Below are 16,029 nucleotides of genomic sequence, written 5' to 3'. Positions count from 1 at the left end.
TGTGTCTATGCGTGTCATTTGCTGCGCCACCCCTGCGTGCCTTTTTTTTGTTTTTTAAAATTTTTTTTTTTTAAAATCTGTTTTGTCGCCAGTTTTATAGTCCCAGGAGTTGTTGAGAGGGGCCGATCGCGAGGTTGCAGGTTAGCGGAAAAGTGGCAAGGAAGTGGTAACGAAGTAACAACGAAGTGGCAACCAAATGGCAGTCGGATGCCAGCGCAAAAATTCAACGTTCCCCCGGCATACACCACCCACGTGCTTTTTTTTTTTAAATCTCCTTTTTGCCAAGGGGGTTTCCATATGAAACACTCCCCCTACATCCAGCGCTTTTTTTTTTTTTATCCGTGTATATGTGCCCTGCGTACGAACGTATGGTTGAAAAAAAAAAAAAAAAAATCATATGATTCACTCTTAATTAACAAAACAGCATTTACTCAATTCGGATGCATATTAAAAATATTTATAGCAAAAAAAAGACTCCTCTTGTATGACGGCCCAAATGACCTCCCCCAAAAAGGATTCAACATGGGAGGGGTGCCCAAAGGAGAAGAAAGACGTTCAGTAGGATTACGCGGCGAGCACCATCACAACGATCAGCACAGCTGCCAGTAATAACCGTCTCCATGGACGCAATTTTCCCCCTTCCCTTCTTAAATAGCGAACCTTTTGCCAAAAATTCATTAAGACAATTTTTAAAGCTGCCATTTGTATACTCTTACGTAATTATGTAACCTCCCCCCAGACACGCCCTAAGTTAAGTTTTTTTTTTTCTTTTTTTTTTCCATTTGTTCAACTGCACGCGCAACAGTAGCGCCTATTTTATGCGCGAAAACGTACAAAATCGGAGGAACGGAGATCAGCGCGAATGCGTGAATTTTTGGAAAAAGGACGAAGAGAAAAAAATTGCAAATCGGGACGGCAAAAAAAATAAAATATAGTAAAGCGTTAAGGGGCTGTTTACACGGAAAAGTTTTCCTCCAGTTTGGCTCCCCTTTTTACATTTCTTCTTTTGCTCACCCCACACACATACCCCTCGAACCATGGACCCCTCTTACCGCAAGCTGCGGACCGTTGAGCTGCAGAAGCGGAAGGTCACTCAGTCGAAGAACGCGTCCAACTTGTCGGAGAGGAAGCTAGCCAATGTATACGCGGTAAGAGAGAGGGGCGAACATACGTAAAAAGTACACAACTCAAGCCAATCATGCGTATCACACCGTCACCCACCCAATCCCCCCCGCAGCCGAAGAACTTCGACGAAGACTCCACCATCGTTGTGTGCAACTTCCCGCAAAACACCACCATGAACGACTGCAAAAACTTCATGCAGTGGATTGGGCCAGTCATAAAGGTCGAGAAGATTCCGTCCTTCATGCAGGAGAACAATTACCTTGTCGTGTTTTCCAATCCATACTTTGCCAAGGTAAGGCCTGCGTCTTCTTTCGACTGTCCCCCTGTGTGCACGGCGTGTGTACGAGAGTGGTAAAATGGCATGACCACACGGAGTTACCCCCACCATCGAAAGCCACAAAAAAGAATATACACACCTCACCCACTGTGCAGGCCGCCCTCGAAACGCAACTCATATATGAGAACAAAACGAAGCTCTTCATCAGGCTAGTAGAGAAGAGGGACACCCTTTGGAAAAACATAAACGACATGATTTCCACGAACATTGGATTCTTTTCTTAATGGACCGAGGGAATCACACACACGTGTTCAGGTGTCTACCTGGACGATGAACACATAACCGTTGCCCAACCGTGTACCTTCCCCTCAGAATGTAGCACCTTTTTTTGTTTTCTCTTTTTTTTGTTTTTTTTTTTTTTTATCCCTTCCGAGTAAATGTTTAAAAAATAGGGTAACCATAAAATGCGATGTACGTCTTAACATGAATGGACGAATGCGGATGTCCACATAGCTATTCCGTTTGTGAAAAAAAAGACCTCCATGTGGGTATCATACTGTGGATGCAAATCCAACTAACCGTTTAACGTTCTAACAGTGTCGTACACATTTCTCCAGTTACAACAAAACGGTGGCGTTACATTCAATGGTGTGCACTTCTTTCAGTCTATGTTCCCCTCACCCAATGTCATTTTTGCTCATTCGTAAAAGGATGAAATGCTGTATTTGCAAAATTCACCCAACGGGGATTGAAAAAAAAAAAATGTACGGGCATACCCATCGCACACACGACCACGTTTCTCGCTTCGCCATTTTAGCTATACGAACGTTCCAATTAAGACACAAGTGGAACACACGGGTGAGGGAGTTCATGAGACGACAGGTACAGCCACTGTAACATTACAAATCAGAAAAAGGCATCGTAAAAAATTTTATAAAAATGAACACTTCCTAAATGTGCGCAGTGCTTAATGGGCAAACCTACCAAAGGAGTAATCATATTTTGCGTCGTCCCCTCTCGCGGATCGCTCCTTCACTGTTATAAAAAATCGCTGCGGGAGGGAGGGGTCCCATGCTGCCTCCCGTCCATGTGGAAAGCGTAAAAAAGGCGAAACGAAAAAAATGTGCATATATCTTGTTCAAAGCTAATCTCTCTGCTGCAGAAAAAAAAAAAAAAAAAAAAGCGCAGAGAATGGTATGTATGAAGGAATGCGTATACGCGTCAACTGAGGGTGATTGTACTAGCAATGCAATCGTTGGAAAGGAAAAAAGTAGGTATAGGGGAGGGAAAAATTTCTCATTCCTGCGCAAGTCCCATGGGGAGAATTCTCCACCAGGGTGGGTAGTTCCTCATATAGCTCTTGATTAACCTGTTGAGGTAGCCCAACTGCGGCATGGTTGTCCTGTGGGGGACGGTCCCAGTTGTAATCTTCAAACACCCATCTCACAGGGGGAGCCACCTTCCCAACGAACCGAATAAGCCTTGCTCATCACGTGGTCATAGAAACGACAACCATGTTTCACAAAAATATGCCCGCACACCTATTAAGGGCGGCATGGAAACATCGTATGTGACCTGTCCATCCTGACTCCCACCCATGATATGTGAAGTGGAGCCACGTAGCCAGGTTCACCAATTCTGACAGTCAATCTCAACAACCCTAGACAACGATAAAACCCATGCAACAATTGCAATTCTGCTAGGTTCTTCCATTCGCCACAACGAACACACCAATAATGGGTGAACCCCACAACGAGCCACATTGCCAAGCGGAATCGCTTTCGTGTTTAATGGCTTCTAGTGAAACCTTGTAAATGTATAGTTTACAGTTTGGGAAAAAAAAAAAAAATAAAAATAAAAAAATAATGTAAAGTGATGTAATGTAATAGTACGAAGTAGCCGTGGTGACAAGTGCAGCTTTCTCTCCTGCCCCATGGTTCACTTCGCTTCTTCCAACGTAGCACACACTCCTCTTGATTTCCAAAAGGGGCCGGCCACACAAGACGACGAAAAAACCACGGTGAGAGGCGCAGATAGAGCACGAATTGCCACACACAACGTGAGTTAATAAAGCGAATGGCTAAGGGAAAAAAAAAAAAACTAAAAAAAAAAAAAAAGTGAGCACTCTTTTTTTTTTTTTATTTTTCACATATATGTATACATGTGCATATAGGCACTACACAAACAGGTTGAGGAGTCTGCTGTGCAGTACATATAACGATGTACTCATTTATATATATATTTTTTTTTAATATTTTTTTATGTGTCCACCGGCACCATGCGCACATTAGCCACAGAAGCAGTATAGAGGCAGGGGCAAATGGCTTCTCATAAAAGACGTCTCGTGTGCGGTGAGCGGCGCCCGGGGCGCGGCCCGCAACTGCCACGTGTGAGCATAATGAAGGAGAGGCAAAACAACCATTCACGCATATGCAAGTGCATATACTCATGAGAATATACCTACTTGAACATGCGGACGGATGCAAGCCTCACCATTCCTCAGCAAAACACATAACAGAGAGTGTGCAACCACACTACCACACACGGAAAACGACAAACCCTAAAATATATGAGCAAGGAAATATAAGCTGGTCTGGTAATTCTTCTTTACACCACACAGTTCTGTACACACATCGCACGTGCGCTCATAAGCATTTACACACTTATATGCACATCGTACGCGCTACGAAAAAAAAAAGAAAAGTAAAACGCAGAAAAGGCAGTCGCTCTAATAGTCCTGATTGCCAGTGTTGCCAGCTTTAAGTTGTGACTTCTTTGGTAGTAACACATTGTGGATGTTTGGCAAAACTCCTCCGGATGCAAAAGTAACACCAGCCAAAAATTTGTTCAATTCTTCGTCATTCCTTACAGCTAGTTGTATGTGTCTTGGGGTAATTCTGGACTTCTTATTGTCTCTTGCTGCATTTCCAGCCAACTCTAAAATTTCTGCACACAAGTATTCCAGCACGGCGGCCAGATAGACAGGTGCTCCAGCTCCTACTCTCTTCGCATATTTTCCTTTTTTTAAGTATCTTCCAATTCTTCCTACTGGGAATTGAAGTCCTGCCTTAGCAGAGTTAGAGGTTCCCTTAACAGCCTTCTTGCGACCAGTTTTTCCTTTTGCTGACATTTTTTACGAGTGTAAAAAAAAAAAAAAAATAAAATATAAATGAGTAGCGGTTATACGCTTACGCCTTGTGTTTTCGTGAATTTCACGTGTGAAACTTTGCTTTTTCACATAAAATGTGATTTTTTCTTTTTTTTGTGTTTAAAATGGATAAATGCGTTTATGAATTGGAAAATATAAAAATGTGGAATAAAAACGTATAAATGTATACATATATGCGTTTTTTTTTTTTTTAATGCAAAAATATATTTTCTTTTTTTTATATTTTAAATGTTTAAAATTATATTTAAAAAAAAAAAAGTTAAATAAATAAAGAAATCGAAAAATTAAAAAAAAAACTGATACGCTTTTTTGTTTTTTTGTATGTACTGTGCAGGCAATTTGGGCAAAAAAAAAAAAAAAAAAAAAAAAAAAAATCACCAAATCGGTATTCCATATGGGCATACCGCCAAATCGCAAAAGCATCAAACACATGGGCTATTTTACCATTCTTAAAAACGCAATGGGACAAAATTGGCAGTTCGCCATTTTGCCATGTCGCCGCACATCCTTATTGCGCCAAACCCAGTTAATCAAATTTTTCCGAAAATGTGCTCCGTCCCAAGGGGTACTTTTTTTTTTTTGTCTCACGCGCGAAACGCGCCGCGCTTGCCGCCTATGTACTCGCGGTGAGCAAAAAAATGCAAAATATATAAATATATAAATTTGTATATACATATATATGCACGCACATGGGGCGATGGCACGCCCGCGCGTGCATACTCGTACACACGCATACAAACGCGCACATACACGTGTATATATTATATATAAATTATATGATTTGTGAGTGCTCCCGAGCGTGTGCGCACTGCATAATCAACTGTTCACGTTCACCTTCGCGCTCCAGGCGATGCGCTCTTATTAAATGAATAACTCCCCCCCCCATTTGTGCGCCGAACTCATGCAGTTTAGTGTACCTTTTTCGGGGCCATGCCCCATGATCCCCGCTTGCCTTTTTCTTACAATATGTCACATTCCCGCGATTTTGATGCAGTACGAGTTGGAGGGGAAAAATGCACGTTCGCGGGCATACGCACAGGAGAAGGTGGAGAAACGGGTGCGCAGGCCGCAGCGTATTTCCCCTCGATGGAAAGAAAAACCCTACCTTCACCCTGTATAAGTGCAAACGCGTTTTTATATATATTCGTTTATCGTTATATATGCATGCTTACGTGTAAAACTTTTTATATAGCGGTGGAGCGGACATATTAATAACCCAGTTTTGAGTAGTTTTTTCTTCACAAAAAGCGTAAATCGCCGTGCGGGGTGTGTGTGCCGGGGCGCATGCACATATAAATGTAAGTATATATAAATGTACATTATATATACACACGTACTTGTAACATAGTGTGTACGAACGCATGAACGTCGCTTTGCACACACACAATCGTGCATGCCAGCATAGCACCATTTGTGTACCCCTTCGTGTACAAAAGGAATCACACCATTCGCTCTCCGATTTGGAATAAGAAATTGACACTACACACAACTGAGATGATACGTGTGCACATTTATATGTACCTGCTGAGCCCTTCTTCCCAAAAAAAACACACTGCCCTTTTTTTTTTTTTTGGTGTATGCCCCCATGGACACGTTTGTTCCTTCCCCTTCCCGTTTCCGTTCCTCGTAGTTTCGCCCCCTTTCCTCAGGTAGTTTTATTCCCCCTTCTGTTGTACTTCACCAAATGCGCCTCACGGTTTAACCTGTTCATTAAGGCTTTTTTAAAAGAGTACCATAGCGCCATTTTTGCCCCTCACGTGTGTACTACAGAGGAGGGGAAAACGAGGTACTATCCCAGTTTTGTTCTCCCCAAATGGATTAAAGTAACTTTTCTTTTGCCTTTGTTAAGAATAGCCAGTTTGACAGCAGCCGGGGGGGTTGTGAAGGGTCAGAGTAATGCTCCCCAAAACTGCATACCCATGCGTGGGACACACCTATGCATATAGACGATGTCACTGTGCGTAAGGAAACCAATGTTTTAATAGTGTACGTATTCCAAAGCTAATGCACCCTTTTGTGTGAAGCTCGTACACCATTTATATTTCCATTAGGTTCATACAAACATGTGAAACCTGGCAGATTAGAGAAAGGCATCATGTGTGATGGCGAAAATAAATACGTTAACAAATGGCAAATGGGGCGACCTTTTCAAGCGGTGTTCCAACATCGTTACGTTGGAGTATGTGCACAAAGTTCATTCATAAAAGGGCAGCAACCCAACCTGACAGACTTTCGACATGCATTTCCCATGCGTATCAACGTGTGTATATACATGTTCAAGTGGTCAATCGGAAAAACGGCTAAAACGCGGGAAAACTACTTCCTGCAATATGTTACATGTTGACCAGTATAGGGGAATTCTCAACGAATTGCTAAAATTTGATGTTCCTTTTATTAACGTATTTTTTTCTTTTATTCCGGTGGAAAACTGCCTGAACGAGCTAGCCATTTTGTATTTTTTTTTTTTTTTTTTGTAAACCACATAGCCAAAATGTTTTAAAAAAAAAAAAAAAAAAACATCCCAAAAGCTTTTTAACTCCATCCGTCCATCACCCCCGAGAGGACACAAATCAGCGGTGTGCGTTTTTTCTTCACAAGGGGAGAAAAATATAACGCTACACGTAGCTGCCAAGTTAGGTTAGTCAATTTTTTGAGGTAACGTACCATCTGGATTAATCCCCAGTTTGTTATTCCCTTCTTCATGCATTTGGAAGTGAAGGGGGTCCCAATGGGAACGCCAGAAGGCAGTTAACCAACAGTATGTGACGACCTCTTTACGGCGATGCGCCGCTCCCCAATTAAGTCAACCCCAAGTGGGCCACATATGCACACATGTTAGCAACGCACAGAACAGGGACGTGTTCAACTTCGAAAAGGAGGAACAAACTCATCGTTAGTATGATTGTCCACATAGGAATAGCTGTGAACTGAGCAGAGAAAAACATTTTTATTTTTTAGCAGCAAGGTATGTGTAACATTCCCCAGTGGTTAACTCTTTTAAAATACTTCATTTGGGGGGGGTTACATTAGGCATATTGTTGCGCTTTTTAATGTGACTTCCGATCCGCGCGACTGGCTGCTTTCCTCGATGTTTGCCTCCCTGGAGAGGGGTATAAAATGAAAAGAATGGGAGTTTCCCCTACTTTTACAATTCTGAGCAACACACGTCATGGATACGTTCATATGCCCACACCTCCCCTTTAAGTGCTTGCAAATATGGGTAGATAAACTTATACGCATGTGCTATAACTTTGCATTGCGCTACCGACACATCCCCCTGTGGGGAAGCAGAAAGCAGAACAGGGTTGCGTGGCCTAACATCTCACCGCCCGAAAAATCAGTTGGTTTTGCTTACACTCCTCCGTGTGAGCCGCCCACCAGTGTGACAGTTACGCACTTGCTTGTAGCAGATCGACCGCTTCACGACTGCACTGCACACAAGAGCATTCATGTGTATATTTAACATATATGCGGTATCATATATAAGGGGTGGCCCCTGCCACTGACATGAAAAGCTCCATCAGAAGGGGGGGGGAGGGAGCGCAACAGGATAGGTGGGTTTGTTATCGTACAGTCACCCATAAAAAGGCACATCCGCATGTACACATATAAGTACATCTCACGTGGACCGCGTTTGGAAGGACAAGAAGGGGGCAAGAACAAATGGGTACACGCTTGTTATTACTCCGTAACCTTTTTATCTTTTCTTTTTCTTCTTTAACCCCCCCGCGTTGGCGCAAAAACTCGTACAATCACTTCGGATGTGAAAGCGCGAAGGGGTGGGCCTTCGTACCTCTTTTCGGAAAATGGTGATCCAAATATAAATTTCACATTGGACCTGTTTCACAAATGTGACGCGCGAAATGATGCACACAAGGCGGTATTTTTTTTTTTTTTTTTTTTTTTCAATATGCAAGATATTAGTAGGTGTTTCGGGCGTATAAGGGGATTGGGGGGGAGGAGTAAATAATATACATTATTATGGTGTACCTGTGCAAGGGTGGAATGGGCACTGAATTGGCCTGTCGTATCCATGTTAAACGACAGAGAAGCTAAACGACGAATGGGCGAAGCAATTGCGAAGGGTGTTCCACACCGCGAGCGGAAAAGTCGAACCAAACACCCGAGGCAGTTTCCCCCGGCTGAGCAAGAAATGTTCACATGTACTTGCATGCGTGGTGGCAATATTAACCTGCTATTAAATTTTGCGAGCTCGGCCAGAATGTTAGGGGGGTAAAAAAAAATACATGCACTTGGGAAAAAGGAGGCTTCGCTTCCTGACGGCGGGCGCGGGACACGTGTACCATATAAAGAGGAAGGGGTAAAACGCGTTGCAAAGGCAATTGCGTTGTAAAAGGCGAACCTCTAAGTAGTAAATGAAAGTACCGCGTGTGACCGCCTGGCAGCGTATGGACATGTATTATATTATATTTACGTATGAACGCATATAATTCAAACAACAATTTGGTTTGCCGCGCGGTGGTGAAAAATGTCCAAGCGAACCCGAGAGGCGTACATAAAAAAAATGGATCACATAAAAAGTGATGTATGCATAATACGATATATTCCTACGGGTGGACTTGCCTCTGCCTTGTGTTCATCACTCCGTGTGGCAGTTGGTGACACGTCCATTTATGTGACGTGAAAGTATATGGTGCGTAAGTACGGATGTGCTGTGCCGTGCTGACTGAAGGATGGACTGCGCCGATCCGCGTGCGCAGAGTACACGTAAAAATATTTTTGTCAATTGCAAAAAAAGAGTGAAATGCGCAGAAAGGATTAAATTGTCAAAACAAAAAAAAAAAAAAAAAAAACAAACAAACAAATAAACGCGAATAATAACACGCAATGGGAATTTTGCAAAAATAATCGAAAAAAAAAATAAATCAACAAAAATAACAAAATTAACCACCCGTTTTTAATCACAAATTAGTTTTTTTTCTTTTTTTTTTTCACCTTACAACAATTTTATGTTTTTTTTAAACAAATTGAAGGAGAAATATTTTTTGCAAATTTTTATCCTTTTCGTTTTTCCATACTTTTGCGAGAGAAATAAATAAAATTCCCTTTCGTTATTTTACCATTTCGTCGTTTCGTCATTTCGTTATTTCGCTATTTCACGTTTTTTTTTTTTTTTCGCATTCAAGGTTTTCCCCCGCACGTATATACGTACATATAACAACCCCCCTTTTTACGTGGAATACCTTTTCTTCCCTTTTTTTTACCTAAACGTTCAAAATGGCCAGGACCAAGCAAACCGCGAGGAAATCCACCGGAGGAAAGGCCCCCCGAAAGCAGTTGGCCTCCAAGGCAGCGAGAAAATCCGCGCCAGTTTCCACGGGAATTAAAAAACCCCACAGATATCGCCCCGGAACTGTTGCCCTGAGAGAAATTAGAAAGTTCCAAAAGTCGACTGATCTGCTTATAAGAAAATTGCCATTCCAGAGATTGGTGAGAGAAATTGCCCAGGAATATAAAACCGACTTGCGCTTTCAGTCCCAAGCTGTACTGGCCTTGCAGGAAGCCGCCGAGGCTTACTTGGTTGGACTTTTTGAAGACACCAACTTGTGTGCCATTCACGCAAAGAGAGTCACCATCATGCCAAAGGACATACAACTCGCCAGACGTATTCGTGGAGAGAGATCATAAACGCGTGTATTCCGCGTAGCGGAAGGGGAACCCCCCAACGTTGTGTAAAAAAAAAAAAAAAAAATTGAAAACACCCCCCCAAAAAAAAAAATAAATAACAACCAAAAGGGAAGGAAAAAAATGGAAGAAACGAAAGGCAAAGTGAAGAAATGATTGACTACTGGAATGAAAGGATTTTCGCCGAGGATGCGGCAGCGAAGTGGCACCTTCTGACCGTTCGTGGTACACATGGGAAGGCGTGGCTTCGCTAAGCGTTGCACAGCGCCGAACGTATGCAAATATATTTGCGTGCGTTACCCACGTGTATGACAGCGGGGGGAGGTTTCCCTTGTTGCTTCCTCACGCGAAGAAAGATCAACTCGTCTGTTCACAGTACTGCGTTGCATATGTGTAAGTTCACATAGCAAGATGCACGTTCGGTTGTGGGTCTCGCACACTTGTGCATGTGTGTATGTATGAACTCGCGTGTCCGTGGAAAATTGCCAAACGGTGATATTAAGAGAAGCATTTGGAGAGGTATGTTTGCCTCGGCAGCACATTGACCGTAAGAGGGAAGACAGAAATTTTTCAAACCGTGGGAAGAAAAAAAAAAACGCGCATCGCAAGCTTTTTTCCGAGACACCTGTCAGTTGCCACATAGCAAAGTGGTTATTGCCCCATGAGTGTTGAGGAGAGAACCAAGTGCAATGTGTTAAATCCGCACAAGATGGACCACCACACACATGACAGACACACGGGTATTGTACGTATGCGCATATATTTACTTATATGTAAGCACCTGCACAAATGTGCCGGCACACACGTTGGACGGGCATCCATATGAATAAGACTTCCTTTGCACCTTGCGCGGCGGAAACGTTCGACGATTTCCCGTGTTCAAGCATTCGCAGCAGAGTGAGTTTTACACCCACTTCTCTCCATTCCCATCGTTATGGACGGAGTGGGAATAAATCTTCTTCGCTACGAACAGAGGAAGGACATTTCATGCCAAACGTGACAACACATATCCAACCAACACATATGAAGTTTGGAGTTGACTTGTGAGCCTTTTTTTTTTTTTTTTTTTTTTTTTTTTTTTTTATTTGCATCCTCCCTCATCCCACATCTCACCTCAGTTTATTTTTATTTTTCTCCCTATATACAACATTATGCAGCATTACGCGAAATTTTTTTTTTGCCTTTACGTGTGTATGGGCATGTATATATACATCCGTACACACACATGTAAAATAGGTGTGGGGGGGTGGAGTAGGAAGTAGGGGTGTAGTGTTCTGGGTCTTTTTCCCTTTCGCACACACCACCTTCCTCTCCTCCTCATACGTGATGAATACAAAAAGTAAAAAGGCTTTTTTTTTTTTTTTTTGAGTTATTTTCCATATTCATTTTTGGTCATATATATTTATATATACATATATATATGTGTGTATGTATTTATTTATTTAAAAAAAAAAAAAAAATGCAAACGCTCAAGTAAATTTTAATAACCATGTACACACATATCTTTTTACTTTTGTCCTTGTGGCCATGTGGCACATCCATGTCTGTTGTGCTTGCATGAGTATAGTTTATGTGTATCATGTTATTTAGTTTCCTTTCCTTTTTTCTGCGTCATTATCACCATTACCATCCTACCATTACCATCCTACCATCACCATTTTACCACCACCACGTGTTGTTCTTTCGCTTTTTTTTTTTTTTTTAAAATTACAAACCATGCATTGTGACGGCAATCTAAGAGTTGAAATTCCTGAGTTATCATGCTGCCTGTGGGGAGAAGGCGAACTCAAAGTGGGGGTCACCCACTGAATGAGAAAGCTCCTTTAAGATTCCTTTTTATTAGCTTCTCTCTGTGTGCATTGCACAATTTGGAGGTAGTAGTGTGTAACTGTACCCCGAAAGCAGAAGAGGAATATGCGTGGGAACACTTTTTTTTTTTTTCAATTTTGAAGGGCTAACGTTATACCGGTTCAGCAGCATGGGCGTGGCATTTTCTTCCAACACATTTTGTACGCCCCCGTGCAGGTGTGCAGGAATGCCACTGGACACAGCGTCTGCAAAAGAGGGATATGCTGAGTTAACAACACCCCATGTGTGCATTTTAACGATGCCACCAATTTGGTGAGAAAGGAAACTCATCCAGTGATGGTTTTTCTTTTCCTTCTTCCTACCGTTTTTTCCGCACTGTGCAGGCGTGCTGCTTTGGGCAACTCCCATACATAGCGGCACGCATGCAGAAAACGCCCAAGTGTAAATTTCCTTACCGGTTGGAACGAGGCAGTAGCCGTACCTGCCAGCGCGGAACATTTTCTACGACTGAGTAGGTTGGAAAAGGGTATCTTCTTCGTCTCCTCCCTCTTTTCTTTTTCTTTTTTTTTACGCCCTTTTTGTCGCGAACATGGTGGGGGTAAAACGCCATTCAAATGTAGAGGGACGTATACTTATGCGAAGGTCAAATTGGAAGGAACCCCCCTTCCTCTCACACACGTTCCCCCGTAGCAATGGAAGAAGAACAAAGGGGCATACACGATGGGCGTGCCAAATGGGGGAATTCCACCCATAGAACTGCGCACCTGTTGTGCACCACACGTAAACATGCAACTCTGCGGTAGGGGCAAAACCTCCCCCCCTAGCAGCACCAACAACAACTTCCCCTTATGTGGGAAGTGAAAGACGGCCCTGACATTGCAAAGGAGTACGTAGCACACTTAAAAAAATATGCACACAATGGGGAATTCCTCCCAAACGGGAAACGCAAAAATGTTGCCAAAATGGTAGAGTATTCCTACAATGTGAATGCGTCTTCTTCATTACACGTACTAAATAGTGACACATTCGTCCTGTTTTGGAAAAAAAAAAAATTCACACACACATGTGCACAGTGCGAAGGAATGCATGCAAGACGTGCAAATTGCGCCGCCATCATCCCCTCCACCTGGGCGACGTTATCACTAACTCGTGCAACAGTTGGCGTTGTAAAAGGGGAAAAAAAATAAAATAAAAAAAAAAGAATAATTGGTTTATTTCTTTTTTTCGTAATTAGAAAAGAGGATACCCTTCTGCAAACGTATGCACATATAAATACACGCGTGTGGTTGTTCCCATTTTATGCAACTTTTCGTATTTTTTGTATTTCCCTTTCGGCTGCAACCAGACCGGTGCACACGTCGACTGGGCAGACTCGGCTGGTCGGTCTTCACTTCACAACAATTTTTTTTTTCCTCGCAATGGTGCCAAATTAGGTATTTTTGCCGTACTGCCAATTTGGCCAATTTTTTTTAGCGCCGTCCATTTCGCTGCGTATTTCTCGCCGTCCCGGTTGGCACCACCATCACCATCTTTGCGCCCTCCCCCTGGGAGACACCCCTACACACCTGAGTGTTATAGGTAGGCACTCTTTTCACACTTCACAAAAAAGGTAGGACGCCACCATGGAGACCGAAACCAACGGAAAAAACCCTATAGAAGAAATGAACTCCTCTACGGAGCATCTGACGGATGAGAAGTCCATCTCAAATTTGACATCCATAGAAAATACAAAAAATCAAAAAATCAACATGGACGAAAACAACTACAACTATTTTAATTACACAGAGAGTGAGACTCCTTTGAAAAATGAAGTTCAGTCGGTCAATAATGTATCTACAGAGGGACACGAAAAGAGCATTTTCAGTGAACGTCATTTGAAAAATGAGGGCATAAATCCTTTCCAGACGAATTTACCAAACCATGAGAAGGACGATGGGGACAACTACTACACAGACGCAGAGGTACAAATGAAGAACCAACAGGATATTTTAAAAATATTGGAAGAGGAGGATGCACACCTGGGGTTGGGAGGTGGTCCAGGGATGGGTATCCCTATCGAAGGGCAACATATTTCAGCACAGGTGGATGCCCACTCAGGAGGGGACGCAGAAAATGGGAAGAATGATTCGACCGTAACTGTAACCGGAGGAGAAGACGCAAAGGGGGAGATACTCAAAGGAGAGGACGTAAATGAAGACCCCATGTCGGCTAAAAGCAATCATCACCAAGTTTCCTGCAATCAGGAGGACCAAGGGGAAGCAGCAACAGGTGCAATAGTTGCAACAGAAGAAGGAGGGGGAAATCCCTTCGGAAACCCCAACGAGAGGGACGACCAAACAATGAGCCATTTCCATGGTTGTAAAGAAAAAGCAGAAATAAATATAATACCGAACAAAGATTTGATCAAGGCGAAAAAGAGCAAAGATAAAAGTACGGAAAAGTACAAGAGCAAATACAAGAACAAAATTTTGCATCTCTTCCGGAAGAAGGCTTCCTCCAATAAGGTGAACGACCAACACATGTGCACGAATGAGGTGGTTTGCGTGGTGGAAGGCGTGGGTGAGGGGCACCCTGTCAGCAGCACCGACGGAAGCAGTGGAGGGGGATATAACCAACAAAACCTTAATGGAAGCTTCAATGAGTACAATAGCAACGCAGGACAGGCTGCCACCAGTGAGGCACACATCCCCATCCAAATTGCAACTGGCGAAGTGCAGTTACAGGGGGAGAACCAAAACGTCATGGCAACCGTTCGGGAGAGTCACACGTGTTCCACCAAAACGGAAGAAACCCCCCTGACGGATCTGCAGAATGAAAATATGGCAGGCGTTGATTTGGAAGCACACACGGGAAATATGGAAACAACAGATGGAATGGCTACAAACACATCAGGGGAGAGACATACCCAGGGACGGGAACAGAAACATTCGTTCGAATGGATCGACAGGAAGATTTACAGTTTAGAGAAAATCAAATCCTTCATGTCTAACAATACCTTTTTAAAAGATAAAAAATATTTTTTGCAAAAAAAGAAAACACAACTATCGAAGGAAGTGAATTTCTTTTGCCACCACTACAACGTTCTGTTGTGTTTTTTCCTATATATAATCTGCTTCGCCTTTGTCACGGCATCTATCTGTTACGACTCATGGAAGGTGCACCAAATGGAACTAAAATCCGAGAACAACGAGAAGGTGGTGCACATTGACATAGGCGCAACGACCATTAGGAGGGTGGAAAAAGTTTCCAGACAAAATGGGGACGTCACCCTCTCCATCGACAAGGAACAAACGATGGAGTCACTAATAGGCAACGAAATTTGCAACACAGTTACGAAAGAAGAATTGGAAAACTTTCTATCCTTTTTGGCATCTAACAATAAGCTAAAATATGAACAGAACCTAATTGATCCCACAAAAGGGAAAGTCTCTGATGAATTTCTCATAGATGCACTAAAAAATCCAGCACATGTAGGACTATTAAAAGACGACAAGCTAGTCCTAACACGGAAACACATTTTCGGACCCACCATCTACAACCTTGAGTGTAAATTTTTGGCAAAAATAAAAAAGGCAGGTACGTATCATAAGATTCTGCTCTACGCAATATTATTTTTTTTACTCATTCCAATCTGCCTCCTGTTGCATATTCTTCTGAACTACAAAAAGAAGGGGAAGAATATCCAGCTGGTGAAGTATGTCTCCTTCGTGTTTGTTAACTTGGCACTCATCACGATGATCTCCTCCCTCTTTTCCGTCAACCGGGCGTACAACATTCCTTTATGTGTCATGCATGATGGGAGTTCAGACATTTGTGAGGACGGCACATCTATTCACTTAATTCGCTCCTCCATCATCTTGCTAATTTTTTCTAATTTGTTTTTTTGCAAGTTTGTTAATGTGGTTCGTAAGAGCAGCACGCTCACGGGTTCACTCGTTTAACCTACCCGGCGGGGTGCCCCCATTGTGTACCCTCAAAAAAGGGGAATATATCTACCCCACCT

The 16,029-nt window shown here is 42.7% G+C and overlaps 4 protein-coding genes across 4 annotated transcripts; 3 read left to right on the top strand and 1 right to left on the bottom strand.

The window, feature by feature from the left end:
• Positions 1 to 1,037: 1,037 nt before the first annotated feature.
• PCOAH_00035060 (Uncharacterized protein) lies at positions 1,038 to 1,686 on the top strand (the record flags this gene model as incomplete). Its single annotated transcript, XM_020060297.1, has 3 exons — positions 1,038 to 1,148; positions 1,238 to 1,417; positions 1,558 to 1,686. 3 exons carry the CDS (start codon positions 1,038 to 1,040, stop codon positions 1,684 to 1,686), a joined length of 420 nt encoding a protein of 139 aa, XP_019915726.1.
• Positions 1,687 to 4,130: 2,444 nt separating this feature from the next.
• Positions 4,131 to 4,532, bottom strand: PCOAH_00035050 (Histone H2A; the record flags this gene model as incomplete). Its single annotated transcript, XM_020060296.1, has 1 exon — positions 4,131 to 4,532. The coding sequence occupies one exon, from the start codon at positions 4,530 to 4,532 to the stop codon at positions 4,131 to 4,133; it is 402 nt and encodes a 133-aa protein (XP_019915579.1).
• A 5,277-nt stretch (positions 4,533 to 9,809) lies between these two features.
• PCOAH_00035040 (Histone H3) lies at positions 9,810 to 10,220 on the top strand (the record flags this gene model as incomplete). The annotated part of the gene is made up of 1 exon (XM_020060295.1): positions 9,810 to 10,220. One exon carries the CDS (start codon positions 9,810 to 9,812, stop codon positions 10,218 to 10,220), a length of 411 nt encoding a protein of 136 aa, XP_019915963.1.
• A 3,428-nt stretch (positions 10,221 to 13,648) lies between these two features.
• Positions 13,649 to 15,967, top strand: PCOAH_00035030 (Uncharacterized protein; the record flags this gene model as incomplete). The annotated part of the gene is made up of 1 exon (XM_020060294.1): positions 13,649 to 15,967. The coding sequence occupies one exon, from the start codon at positions 13,649 to 13,651 to the stop codon at positions 15,965 to 15,967; it is 2,319 nt and encodes a 772-aa protein (XP_019915810.1).
• Positions 15,968 to 16,029: the final 62 nt, after the last annotated feature.

Source organism: Plasmodium coatneyi, chromosome 11 (assembly GCF_001680005.1).
Source record: "Plasmodium coatneyi strain Hackeri chromosome 11, complete sequence".
NCBI classification, from domain to species: domain Eukaryota; phylum Apicomplexa; class Aconoidasida; order Haemosporida; family Plasmodiidae; genus Plasmodium; species Plasmodium coatneyi.
The sequence above is the reverse complement of the archived record's forward strand: the minus strand, read 5'-3'. Positions and strand labels throughout refer to the sequence as shown.